Source organism: Cladophialophora carrionii (assembly GCF_000365165.1).
Source record: "Cladophialophora carrionii CBS 160.54 unplaced genomic scaffold supercont1.3, whole genome shotgun sequence".
Lineage (NCBI taxonomy): Eukaryota > Fungi > Ascomycota > Eurotiomycetes > Chaetothyriales > Herpotrichiellaceae > Cladophialophora > Cladophialophora carrionii.
In genome coordinates this window covers 2869307-2882889 of record NW_008481828.1, presented here as the reverse complement: position 1 = coordinate 2882889, position 13583 = coordinate 2869307, and the positions used below count along the sequence as shown (strand labels likewise).

Genomic DNA, 13583 nt, shown 5'->3' with positions numbered 1-13583 from the left:
GACAAACAGACAACTTGGCTACTTTCCATCCATTGGTTCGTTGAGATGTAGTGGTTCGAGTGCGACAGGGGCTGTGCCTGCCGCCGTGCGAGGCTCGCCCGACAGGCATGAAGCCGTGCCCCAGCTTGGTGGCTGTGGGCCGTCGTGGACCTCTGCTTTAGATACGGGTACCAAAGAGTGGTAACATCACTAATCGGTATAGTAGCTCTCGAAACGCCACGTCCTCAGGACACGCAGAAACAGCACACTTCAGATGGCACTACATTTGTGTCATGCATTATCAGATATTCCCGCACTATGCTCTGTCTCGTAGGCTTTGCATATTCTCGTCTTGGTAGTCGTCGTCATCGTGGCTATCCTCGACGACGCCGCCCGTGGTCATGTTCCACACCCGCCATCTCAATCGTTCAATAACTTCTCTCCGTAACCAGTTCCCTCCCGTTGCCGAGAACCACCTGTCGCTATCTTTCTCTGTGTCATCGGTAGCAGCTTCTTGCGTGCCCTCGTCTGGCCCCTGCTCTCTCTGTCTCCGGTCAACCTCCTCATCCTCCCTCTCCCACCGATCGAACCAAGCGAACAATAGGCGTAATTGCCACAGCCCGTCTTTATCTAGCTTACCCTTCTCAACAGCTGGTGGAAGAACACCCCTCTCGAACTCCAGTCTGGAATCCACAACCGTTGTTCGGAGAAAGGTGGTGCCATCCACAGGTGTCGTAGCTAATACAAGCGCTCGTTCAGCGTGATCGAAGTCTTTGAAGGCTTCAAGACCGAAGAGCCATTCTAGAGGTTCCGCGTTGGTCGTGGTCTGTGCGTACGATGGAATGGCATTCGGGTCAACGCTAGGGATGCCCATGGCTTCAGCCCTCGCCTGTAACTCTGCCATGAAGAGATCTTTGGATGGTGTATCATAGGCCACTCTCCGTCGCAGCACGACATTTACTGCGTTCTCTTGCTTGATCTTCTCCAGAAGGTGCTTGCCGCCGGACTCAAAGTCGGTGTAACTGTCCCAGAAGCCTGCACCTTTGATCTCCAGGGCCTTGATCGTGTGAAACTCTGGGATCAAGCTAGGCAAGCGGATGACTTGAGTGGCGCCATCTTTCAAATGGATGAGACCGGTCACGCCATCGACGACGGAGCCACCTGCGTCACCATCTCTCGCCACAAGGCATCGGCCCTCAACGGCGAGAACCCAGAGGTGGCGCAAAGCCTGTAGATGGCCTCGGTTGTCGAGGACATCGCTGGGGAAGACCGGATAGAAGGCAATGCACAGGGCTGCAATACAGAGATTCGAAGTGCCGAATGTCCGGGTACCTCCGGCCAGGAACAGTGCGCCTAAGGCCATATGAGCCGCAAGGTGACTTCCAAACGGCGTCTCTTTATCAACTCGTCCATGAAGAGCACGTAGACGGCGCATCACATGTATGTCGCCAGAACCAGCCATCACAGAGGCCGTGGCCAGCGCAAGCGCGTCTAGGCAATTCCGCACACTATTCAACGTCACCCGCGCGTCGTAGTTGCGGGCAGGCAACCGGCTCAATCGAAGGAACTGATCAAGATAGGAGACCAACAGATCGCGAACATCATGGCGTTGCGACCCGGCGAACCTCAAGGCGATAGCAAAGCAGATGCCTGCAACAATGTTGAAGAAAGGCATATCTTCGGTGCTAAGGACTTTGGTCGATCTCAAATCACTGCGCCATGTATAAGCCTTGGGCAGTGACGTCCTGATGAAGTCCTGAGTGGGCTGGATATCGTCCCACATGATTAAGTGTCGAGCCAATGTCCGGAGGAGAAAGATATCTGGCCGCACATAGTCAAATTGGTGCAATGTATCCGGAACGTCGACCTTCTTCGCAATAGCTTCGTTGTTTGTTTTGAGGAAGACAAATGCCAGTGCCATAACAGCTCCAGCAGTGGCGCGATCCAGCACGTGTACCATGTTCACGTTCTTGGTACCAACGGCGATAGTGAGCAGACGCTCCACGAGGCCCACATCGTGCAGACCATGAAGCCGCCTTCCCTGCCCGAGATTGATAAGACCAAGGGAGAACCCAGCCGCAAGTCTGTATCCCTCATCGCGCAGAACATTGTCGGACACCACACCTTCTTCTGGATCATTGTTTTCGATTTCTGAGAGCATAACCTCAGACATGCGACGGTGCTGGGAGTTATAGTACAAAAGACCGATGCCCATGATTCCAGTGGTTTGTGTAAGCGGTGAAAGATTCAGCTCAGCAGCACCCGGGGGCAGTAAGCGAGTGACGTGAACAGACAGGAGACGGGTGATGAGGGTATCCATAGTCCCCAGAAAGGAAGCTGACAGTCCGAGCAGCAGTCCGACCGAAGTCATGGTGTGCTTGGGCGTAAGGTACTTGAAAGCAACCCATTTGGCGAGTGATTTGAGATGCCCGTTCAGGCCGAGGGCGAGCAAGAACCCAGCGTGCCGGTTTGTGAGCTCGGGCGGCTTGTTGTAGAGGATCCAGGAAGTATCGATGCCCTGAGCATCGCTTGAGATCATGAGGCCCATGGATGCACCATTATGGAAGAACGCCCAACAGACCTTTTCTTCTGTAAATGTGGATTTGTCTGCACTAAAAGTCATGGCTTGAGTGCTCTCGCTGGCGTTCCGAGGTTTCATGACACACTGCAAGCTGAACGCAGGTATGGGCACTCTTTCCGTAAGCAATGGGACACGGGCAGTGAAATGCATCATGCCTCGTCCTGCAGCGACTGACAAAGTCCTTTTTGCGACATGCTGTGCCAGCGTTTTCTGCGCCTCCAGTAAATCCACCTCGCTCCAGTCAGGTTCAGGAGTACATTCCACGAGTGGAGGCCTCGTCTGGTTCACAATCTTTGAAGCCTCTTGAAATCGACGATCTTCGTGGAATATCAGTCTTGTAATTGCTTGTCGGTCAGCTTCAGACGATGCATCCCACCGTTGTAGCGTTTCTGCCTCGAGTGCAGATGAGCAAACTGTATGGTAGTCTCGATTCGCTTCGTGAGAGGGCATTACTTGCTGTTTGTGTGAAGAGTGACTTGAGCCATAGGCTTGTCGGTTTTCAGAATCGATTCCGAGAACAAGCTGATCTCCAGGGCTCGAGATTCGGGACATCCCGAACCGTCTCGAAGCGATGGCTTGATAGAAGGCGGCAGCGATTCCGTCAGGCAGCGTCGTCAACATATGATCACTTACCTCGGAACGAGAGAGGACGTCAAGTGCCTTTGCTGGACCAAACTGTCCGTCTGCATGGTCCATGAAGGACAAGATTGCTAATGTTCGTGGGGTCAGCGTAAACATTACTCTCCACAATGGGTCGTCAGGACCGCTCGGGTCCGTCACACCACATATCCGTGCCAATGTCAGAAAGGAAGCTGGAGAAGAACCACTGATCCAGCCATCCAGGTGTTGGTATATTGAAGGTGGTGGGAAGGGCTGAGCCGGAATACGCAGACCATCTATCGACGAGTCGTCGTACAAAGACTCCACCACTTCTGCCGATTCATATTCATAATAAGTGTTACTCTCAGCTGTCCAGTCCTTCCATCCGAGCCAGCGGCCTAGTTGGACCAGAACCAGCAGGAGGCTGTCTTTGGATCCCTTCAGATTTGGTGCGGATGTGTCGTTGAGTTTACCTTCTTCGTAAAGAAGATGCAGGCCAAGCAAAATGCTAGGTATGGCGTTGCAGCGTTGTTCTCGATCCCTGTTAATCGATGTTGGTAAATAGCCTTCCGGGCCCAGCGCAGCCTCTCCCAAGGGCGTCTGGGTGTACTCTCTCGCCATGGCTATACATCCCATCAAGAATGAATTCTTGTCGGCCTTGCCGTCATGCAACGAGACCGCGCTTGCAGTCCTGGTGTGTTTGGACTTTGGTGAGAGTGTTGTGTTGGGTACCGGTCTCTGCGATAGCCAATCCCAAACTGATCCTCGTGTGCCTGACTCCGGAGCCAGTTCGTAGCCATCGTTGTGCATAAGATGGTAATTGGCAAGATCGATGGCAGCTCCGCTGCTGGACCGCAATAGACCGGTTTTTTTCCGCCGACCGGGCGTTGACTTGGGTTGTGGATTGCTTATGAAAGGGACTGCCAGGGAGAAAAGCACGACGACCATTGCAGTCCACTCAGACGTTGATGGAGGATCTCGGCCTCTCAACCATCTGAAAACCTCCCAGAAGGCAACTAAGAGGGTTTCTTCTTGATTCGGACCCAGAATCAATCCACACATTTGTAGGATTTGGCGGACAAGACCGTCTCGGGGCGCAAGGCAAAGTCCCAATGAGTGCTGGCGAGTCTCTTGGTCAACAGCATATATCTGCGCCTCAACTCCCGAGTTGAGTAGGCCTTCTATCTTCACTTCTGTCCCAAGTATGGACCTCCTAATCCCTATATCTTTGTCTTTCCTAGGACGAGCCCACTGTGCGCTTAGAAAAGGATCATAGACCGCATACCACTCGGGTAGCTGGATATGGAATGACGGCGACCAGGGTGCTTCGAGGTGAAGACTCGTGATTTGGGACCGTGACTGCGTCAAAACGACCAGCCGCTGGATCATTCCATCATTGACTGTGCAGGCGTCCTTGATGCCGGGCATTCGGCGAACCTCAGCGACCTTCAGCTCAAAAGAAGATTTTGAGGTTGATTCCTTCGGGCCCATGACTGGAGTGTGGAATTTCACCAACACCCTGACTAAAGTCATCTCCTGCACCATCTTGTCCATCACGCAAAGGTAGACCTCCCTCAATCGCCGGCCATCGTGACCAGGCGAGCTTGGACTGTTGAGCTGGAAAACCTTTAGGTCCTGATGCGAGCTGGCAGAAGTCGAAGTCTGGGCACTTGGAAAGCTCTTTACTTTGAAGAACCCGATAGTCCTGGGCAGATTGGACTCTGAAGTTTCCAAAGCATCCTCCTCGAGACGCGTCGATTGCCGCAAGGGATCCATCTCCTCCAACAATCCACGTGCTGAGATGTCTAGGAAGGAGGTGCCAGTGCTGAAGATGGACGCATTTGTCGGATAAGAGCTTCTTCGTCGGAAACCAAAACTCTGACGGTTGTTGAGACTACCAATTGACTCACCTCGTTTGGCTGCGCGATTTAGGCTCTTCCGACCTGCATGCCCCATTGCCAGGTCGTTGAACGTATTCCTATCCATAGCTGATCCTAGGTCTGTCCGTGCTAGCATCGAGCTGACTCTTCGTGCTGAACGAGTCTGCGCCCTCACGTCTCCAAACTCGGGCCCAAGCTGCGATGCCAGGTCATCTGCTGGGAAGGACGTTTTCTCTTCCAAGGACGGGTAAGGACCGTTGTCAGGGTAGCCCTGGCGAGAACCTAGAAGGCTCTCCCTCAAATTGCCTGTATCTCGACCATAGACGTTCGAGCTCTTTCTCACTGATGTGCGTGACTTATGATGCCTGTCATTCTTGGATCTCTCTTGGTAATGCTCTGTTACTGGACCTCGGCCAACGTGCCAGAGGGTAAAGGTGGATGTTGTCTCATTCAAGGATAATGCCATGCAGACTGGGCAGCTGGGCAGATCAGCAAAGCCTGATTCAGCGATCCCAGAGATGAAGACCAATTTTTCCGAGCGAGGCAGAGCATTGCACTCGTCAAGAGGTTCACCTTTGCGACGTGGGCTATACACCACCAATCCCAGCTCCGACATTATCTCGGTGAAAGAGAACGTACGTGGCATTCCATTGGCATTCGATTGCACGAGTCTCGGGTTCGAGTGAATTTTCTCTGGCAAGACCAGTGAAGGCCTTGAGCTGTTGCCGCCGATGGAGGTCAAGGTCTCGTTGATGGTGCTAAGGTCATGTTGAGGCGGCTCGACATGGCTACTATGCTCACTGTCTCCCAGCCTTCGCTGTAGGATAAATCCAAAGGGAAAGGGAAAGGCAGCTTCGACCTCAAAAGACAAGGGTAGAACATAGCTTTCGCCAGAGAGAAGGAATATGTGTGCCTGAGTTTTAAGTACCACCACCAGAGCCCACTCCCACGAGTTTTCATCGTCGGCGTGCCATCGCCACCTGGATTCGACTTCTTCATTGGGTCCAAAGCGAGTGACAAAGGCGTGGAGAATAGGCTCCCCTTCCACCTTCAGGCTCGATGCTCTCTTAATTGCACCATTCCTGGACCATACCACAAAATGTTCTGTGGTAAGGATTTCTTCCTCGACTAGACCAGAGCCTAGTTCGTCTGGGACTTGGGAGACCGTCCATGTATATAGAGATGGGTGGGGATCGGCAGGCAGTATGGACTCGGCCACAAGATAGGATAGAGCGCTGGGCTCATGGAGGCCGAGCGACTGGATCGAACTCATGGCTCGGGGGCGGCAGCGGAAGGTCGAAGGACATGGGGGAGAACTGGGCTAGACGGTGGTCTCTAGTCATCTCTAAGTTGTCAAGGGCCATGTGCTTCGACTCATTTTGTGCCAAGGTCGGCTCATGCGCACATGTTTCGTGGAAAACGAAGTGAGAGTGATGTGAAAGTGAAAGTGAAAGCGAAGGTGAAAGAACCGCAGCCCGCGGTGTGACGCGCTTGCGACGCGATTTGGAGAAATTCCAAACCCAGAAGCGTCACTCGCAACCAGGACAGAAATCAACAACTCTCTAAAAGCCAGCCTCACTGACGGACCATCACATTGCTCCTGCTCAGCGCAGGTCTTGCACAATGCACCGCTCAGTGCTGAAACTGAAAGAACGGTACCAGCTCAGGTAGGCTTTCACCCCTTCGATCCGATTACGTCGTCTAAACTTGCAATGCAGCTATGAACTACCTCATGAAGCGTACGCATCGCATGTCTACCCTCGTCAATCGTCCAAGGGCTCCACGGTGGTGGTCTACGGTCACGAGCAAGGCCTGCGCCTCGTGTGGTACGCTGGGAAAGGTTTCAAACCCAAGAAAGATACGCTGGCTCCGAAAGTCAATGGAACTTCCAAGAGCGGTCCCATGGTGATCGACCTGGATGACGATGACGAGCCGACAGCAGCGGAGGATACAGCAGCGCCGGCCGAATTCGAAGAAGACGAAGAGGAAATTGACCCATATGCTCCCTACCGGGACGTGGTACGCTACATCGATATCCCTCTAGGTACACCAGCAACTCGGATAGCTGTACCACAAATTGCAAAAGACATCCATCAAGCGTCTCCAGGAGCATGGCCCACCATCTATAACGACCGCATCATTGTCGCTGCAGCCTGCTCAGATCTCGCGCTCCGAATCATATCAGCACCTCTTGACCCTCCAGCTCCAGAAGTCCAGGATCCCTCAAAGATGGATATTCAAATGGTCAAGCTTGAAGGCGCAAACTCGCACCAGCAATTCGTGTCGGACATTGCCATAACGCATACCGGGACTCCCTCGGGTGAACAGGAGGGCGCCGACGGACCAAACCAGTACAGGCCTCAAACCCGCTCACAGTCTCAAGCTCGCCAAGAGCCCGAAGACGCTCATGCAGTTCAATGGTCTCTACTCATTGCCTCGATATCATGCACTGGATCCGGCCTGTTACTGGTTCACCGAATACCAATACGAAGAGATCAGGTCTTGTCGGGTCCCGAGTATTCTGTTCCATTCAGGAGGACGTACCTTGCTACATCGTCCGTGAGTGCCGAGCTGTCGTTCAACACCTCTCCGTACCCTGCAGAACGGCATTCATCCTTACTGGTCACGCTCCCTTCCAATTCCACCGTCAAAGTCTATCAAGTCTTCCAGCAAGCACACCCGAGGGATCGCCGAGGATCGAACGCAACGGACGCCTCCATCTCAAGTACCCGGTCTGCAAGGACCAGTGGCACCGATCGAGGGAGGTTCCTCATCACCCTCCTCCCACCCTTCTGCCAACAAGACAACGAAGTCACCCACAGAAGGAAGCGAATCCTCGCAGCAAAGTGGGTGGCAGCCGGCCGCGCTGTCATAGCCTTGCTCGATGATGGAGAGTGGGGTATATGGGATCTCGAGGCTGTGGGACCAACATCAACTACCTCTGGTGCCAATCTCATTCGTGGCCAAGGGAACATATCTGGCATTCACGGCGGCTCCTTGACTCGATTTTCAGCCACCTCCCATATTTTGCCCTTCGCTGAAATAAAGCAGAAGTCGTCGCACTCACAACCTCAACCAAGCTCAGGATCCCTAGCGCCAATGACTCCATCAACTCGCAAAGTGCGATCCGAGGGATTGTTTCACGGCTCAAAGCCCAATACTGGAGCGAACCAACCAAACGCCCAAGTACGTGGATCCATCGTCGTCGAAGAAAAGTCCTCCACCCGTCCATCGCACGATGAATGCATAATCATCAGCTATGCCGATGAAATCCTCTACGTGCCATCCATCCTTGCATTCTGGAAAGGTGAAGCAAAGCCTGTCCGCCTCCCTAGCGTCAGACTAGGAGGCCAAGCACCACGCTCGATCAATATCCTTACCATATCTGCCTTACACGATAATCCCTTCTCCGCCAGCAGCGACTTCGACACGATGCCATCGACACCTGACACGCTCATTCAAACATCACATCGCCTGATCCTGTCACTGAACCCACTATCTTCAAGCTCCAACTTAGCCAATGCATCTACCCTAAATCCAGCCCCGCCATCGGACCAGACGCTTCTCGCATCCGGCGACCTCGACGTCGAAGGCATGGATCGCATGCTCGAGGACATGAGCGGCGCTGGTGCAACAAAGAGGCCGATGAATGTATTCACCAAAAGCGTTGGCTTTCGCATTGATGAAGATGGCGATGGCGATGGCGATATCGACATGGCGGGAAGTCCCACACCTGCAAAGGCTGGACCAAGAATCCCCAATGGGAGAAATTTCTTTGGAGGGGAGACCCCAGTGCCAAAGAGGAGGATCTTCACGTGAATACATCCCATCACTTCTGTTTCATGTGTGATGTCAGTCTCCGCGATTGACCCAAATCATCCTGGCTAATATCATTGTCCTCACAGACAGAAACACTCATCTTGTTCTGCAAGACCTGTCGCCGCATTGGATTAATCTTGGAGCGGAACCTGTACGATACCTTTCACGCCGAACTCGGACTCAGAAGCGTCTACATTGTCCAGCGCCCTTACACACAACTAATGACCTCGAAACTCGGAGCTTGACCGAGCAAGAGGTTTCTGTTATTGTTTACTTCCTTTGCAGTTTTTCCGTCTCCGCGATAAGTCCATCATTCCTTGTCTCGAGAGGGGTCATCGGTGCTCAGGCACCCAGGCGGCTTTTCTTTGCTGTGTGTATACCCGCTTGTGTTTCCCTCTGCACGGTTGCCACTCTTCCACCCAGGTCTATCGCTTCCAAATGTTTTGTTTACTCGACATTTACTTGTCAAACATACAATCGCGATGCAAGGTGGAGCCCAAGGCGAGATTGATACCTTGATCAGAGCTCAGTATTCTTCGCGAGAGATCAACCAAAGACCCCCAACCTACTCCTAGGTCCACATCTCTAGCACTCCAACGAGGCAGGGATTTGGGGTCAAGCCGCCACCCTCCTGCTGTTGAGATTCATCGGCGAAGTGAGGGCTATTGGGGATCGGGTTCAACTGCAGTCTACGATTCTCGATGAAATGGCGTGGCTTATACATGGATGGACTTTGGCGTTAGATCCCTCGCAAGTAGCGACGTTGTGCATGGCCGTTGGGGATGTTGAGGAGTCAATCCGAGATACTCTAAGGCGATGGCTCCAAGCGTACCGAAGACACGGCAGTTTGGCTCCGAGATATACTTGGATATATGGATAGATACTGCTGGACCGGCAGGAATGCCAGGGGTTTAGCTGTCGTTGGCCACAAACAAGATACAGTTCTCTCTACAAGGTAGTGCTTATTCGTCACCTTCTCCCTTTCATGGCCGTGGGCCACGCGGCTGTGCTCAAGCTCGACTCACTCTCTGCTCTCGTGGCGCTCCCGGTTGGGCTGACGCCTTTCGGCTCAGGGGATGCGTTGAAATGAACTCCCGTCCGTGTAACTACCCGCAATCATGGCTTCCACCGGTTGTGATTGGCACACTGGTGACTCCGATATGCTTTGGCTCCTTACCGCAATCAGCAAGATATCCCCAAGACGGTCATCTCCGACACTGAGGGCGGGGGGATGGGTCGGTAAAGCAGATCAAGTATGTGGATCTAGCCTATCGAACGGCAGATAATGTCAGATACATAAGATATTCGTTGATACGGCTGGTGTGACACCCCTGCCCGAGCGGTTCTTCACAGCACGAACAGATTGTGAACGGTCTCTCCAGAAGCCGACCATGACAACAGTCGACAGCAGGAACTTCATCTTGAATGGCGGGTACCTCCAGAAGGGGCGTGAGAGGAACCTTCGTCCAGAGGATCTGGGGAGGAAGACGTTGAATTTGGCGCCATCACGGTACGCGGAGGCCTTTTCCTGGAAATACTGGGGCGTGTTCTGCGGAACGTTGGCGGCCGCCACGAAATGTATTGTTGTAGGGTGCTGACAAACGAAATCCTGCCAGGTGGTACCGCGATGAGAAGATCTTCCAGCTCGAGAGGCGGGGACTGTTTTCAACGGTATGAGCTTTTCCCCTTAGACGAGTGGTCGACAAGCCGGGGGAAGAATGACTATGTCCTCCCAAAGTCACCTGCGTTTTCGAGGATATCGCTGACCCAGATCGTAGCTCTGGCATGTAGCCTCGTTCATTGCTCGGTTCCAAAAAGCGGGCGACTACTTGACGCTGGAGGTACGATTACCCCGAACCTGCATCAGCATCAATATACGCCAGGGGCTAAGTTGTTTGTGGTCAGATGTTCGGCTGGAACTTCATCCTGATTCGCGACAAGGAGGGTAACATCAATGCATTTCATAATATCTGTCGCCATCGAGGACACCCCGTGACTCAGAAAGCCAGTGGCTCGAGCACCGTGCTGGCTTGTCGGTTCCATGGATGGTCCTATCTCGCCAACGGAGACCTGCACACGGCGCGTGCATACAACCAGCTTCCGGACTTCGATCCGAAGCAACACGGCTTATTCAAGATCCACACGCATGTCACCGCGCAGGGTTTCATCTTCGTGAACTTTGACGCCAGGGAGACGCCAGCAGTCACCTTTGAACAGCAGTTTGGGGAGGATTTTGAGCCAATGCCCAAGTCAGACCCGGGGAAGGAAGTCGGTAACGAGTTTGAGTTATTTCCAAATGCAGGCTGGGAGTATGATCATACCTGGAACAGCTCGGTGGCTGGAACGGAGTTCAACTGGAAGACATTTGTCGATGGATTTCAGGTTTGTTCTCCCCCGGATTTTTGCAAGGTAGCCGAGCTGATGGGGAGTCAGGAGTGCTATCATTGTCAAACCGGCCACCCCACGACGTTGCCCAAGGACTTCGCCTTGGATCAGTATTATCTACGGCAGGGCACAGGAGCCTCTCGTCATTTCCTGCCTCCCAAGAAGGAGGGCTTGTCGGAGGCCTACATAAGTATGTGTGGCATAGGTCGGCTTCTGGGAAACGTTGGCGCTGACAGCAGGCTCCTCGCCCAATAGCTTGGCTGTACCCACTCGGAGTGGTTACGTTTAGCGACAATCTCCTGTTCATCGGCCGGTTCGATGCGAAAGGAGCTCTCAACACTTCGTATGATAGCGAGACTTACCGGAGGTCGAGCATGAAGAAACCGAGTCCGGAATACGACCATTGGATGGAGCATGATATTGCCTACTGGCGCTTTGTTGAAACCGAGGATGTCGAGCTGGCTGTCAACGCGCAGAAGGGATTCAACTCCGGCGTCCTTGGATTAGGAAGGCTGCACTCCATTGAAGGCAAGTTTCCCAAGAGTGCTTGCAGTGTTGATGCCCTCTCCGAAAGACATCTCCCGTTGCTGACGACATTGACCGGATAGAGCATGCCGTCAAATGGTACCTTGACAAGGTGAAGGATGTGCTAGTACGGCACGCCGAGTCCGAGAAAGCCCAAGGCAGGAATATCGATTATGCAATCCCCCAAGCGCAGAGCGACGCGGCGCAGGAGGACGAGCTGTGCAAGCTGGTTGGACCGGAGTACGACTGGTAGATAGCAGCTTGAAGTAGTGAGCGGACTTTGCAGCTGCAAGCTAGAGCAGATGTATGTCCCGGGGGAGAACTGATTGGCTGCGGCACTGCATTATCGGGGCGGTTTCTTCGGCCTGCGCTGTCATGGATAGTCGTATTCCTGTTCCGTGTCTTGTCCGGTGGGCATGTCTGGCAGAGCCTGGCTCGCCGAACTGAAGCAACATGGGAGTTCCGAAGGACAGTTGAGGCCAGCACTGTAGTTCTTTTCTGAAACGACTGATGAGTCTAACATGGATGTGGATCGGACGAGGACAGGTACAACACGAGAAGAGGGTCGTCTGAAGTGATTAGCCTTGGTGCCTTGGTACGAGTAGGTTCCAGAGGTGCATTTCTCGCTGGGACCAACCTCTCGTGTAAATGGACGCTGTGCAAGCTCAACCCAAGCTTGCAGAGGCCGGGCAAACGACGGGAACGAGCAGCGCGTATCGTCTCGGCTCTTGACTCGAGAAAATCATGGGTCTCAACTCCGCGATGGCGGGAATTTTGGTGGGGCACGAGCCAGACAGAGTGACGTCAATCGCTCAACACAAAATCTGAAGAGAGGCAACATTATTCAGATCCTCTAACTGCAACCGGCACCAACCCCCGATGTTCCGTGTTGCAGGGAGTCGCTGGGAGAGGAGCTTGCGCGTACAGTGCTTGTCGCTGGCATACCCCAGGATGGTTGAGGCAAGCAACGCGTCGGGTATTGGCTTCACACACTTTTTGTCGAGTCCTATCTCGTAGCTTAGAATCAAGGCCGTCATCAGATCGGCTTGCGGACGATGGCGCCATCGGTAAAGGAGTCTCCCTAATCGATCCATCCCGCGGCGTGAGAGAGGCCCGTCCAGAGTGTTTCCCCAGCCATCCGACTTTTTCTCGGCTCCCTCGTAGTCTTTTTACTCTTGTCGGCGCAGTAGTCAGGCCCTGGGGTGCGTTCTGGCGGTTGTTTCTCGCTACAAATCGTTCTCACTAATGAGATATGCGGGAAAGCCTTGTTATCGAGCTTTGCCGACTCACAGACGGCGGTTCGCACATGTGTCCTTGTCCTTGGGGGGCTATGCTGCATCAAAAGCTTGACCTTCTGGGTGCACACCCTATAGGCTGTTTACGTGTCTCGGTGGCCAGGGCATGCACTTCCGGGCTGTGGGTCCGGGCGCCATGTCTCTCTTTTGCCATTTCGCCTGCCACATGGGGTTTGGACAAACCTCGTTGAAGGATCACCATGCGTCGTGGTCCTCCAGCATTTTGTGATTCAACACTTGCCTCAGCCGTGGGGTGCATGGGTATCGACAGGCGCCCAGGTGGATGCACAGCGAGGCTCAAAGGGTGGGCTGTTCCCTGTCTGCGGGCCATATTCTCCGCCGTGTGTCCGGTCCGACCTATCGATCATTTGCCCTGAGCACCAGAGACATAGACTTCTCAGCCGCTATGCTGCATGAAGCTATGGGATATGCAGAGCGAGGAAAGGCTAAGACGAAAGGAGCTCCAAAGCCAGGGTTTGGACGCCTGGGACTGTTTTTACATCTGGGATCCACCCCAGT

General features: G+C 53.5%; 3 protein-coding genes across 3 annotated transcripts; 2 read left to right on the top strand and 1 right to left on the bottom strand.

Moving 5' to 3' along the window:
* Positions 1–295: 295 nt before the first annotated feature.
* On the bottom strand, positions 296–6313 carry G647_04453 (uncharacterized protein; the record flags this gene model as incomplete). Its single annotated transcript, XM_008728796.1, has 1 exon — positions 296–6313. One exon carries the CDS (start codon positions 6311–6313, stop codon positions 296–298), a length of 6018 nt encoding a protein of 2005 aa, XP_008727018.1.
* A 350-nt stretch (positions 6314–6663) lies between these two features.
* On the top strand, positions 6664–8859 carry G647_04452 (uncharacterized protein; the record flags this gene model as incomplete). Its single annotated transcript, XM_008728795.1, has 2 exons — positions 6664–6707; positions 6759–8859. The coding sequence occupies 2 exons, from the start codon at positions 6664–6666 to the stop codon at positions 8857–8859; spliced, it is 2145 nt and encodes a 714-aa protein (XP_008727017.1).
* A 1905-nt stretch (positions 8860–10764) lies between these two features.
* On the top strand, positions 10765–12022 carry G647_04451 (uncharacterized protein; the record flags this gene model as incomplete). The annotated part of the gene is made up of 3 exons (XM_008728794.1): positions 10765–11434; positions 11500–11787; positions 11853–12022. The coding sequence occupies 3 exons, from the start codon at positions 10765–10767 to the stop codon at positions 12020–12022; spliced, it is 1128 nt and encodes a 375-aa protein (XP_008727016.1).
* Between the last annotated feature and the right edge of the window lie 1561 nt (positions 12023–13583).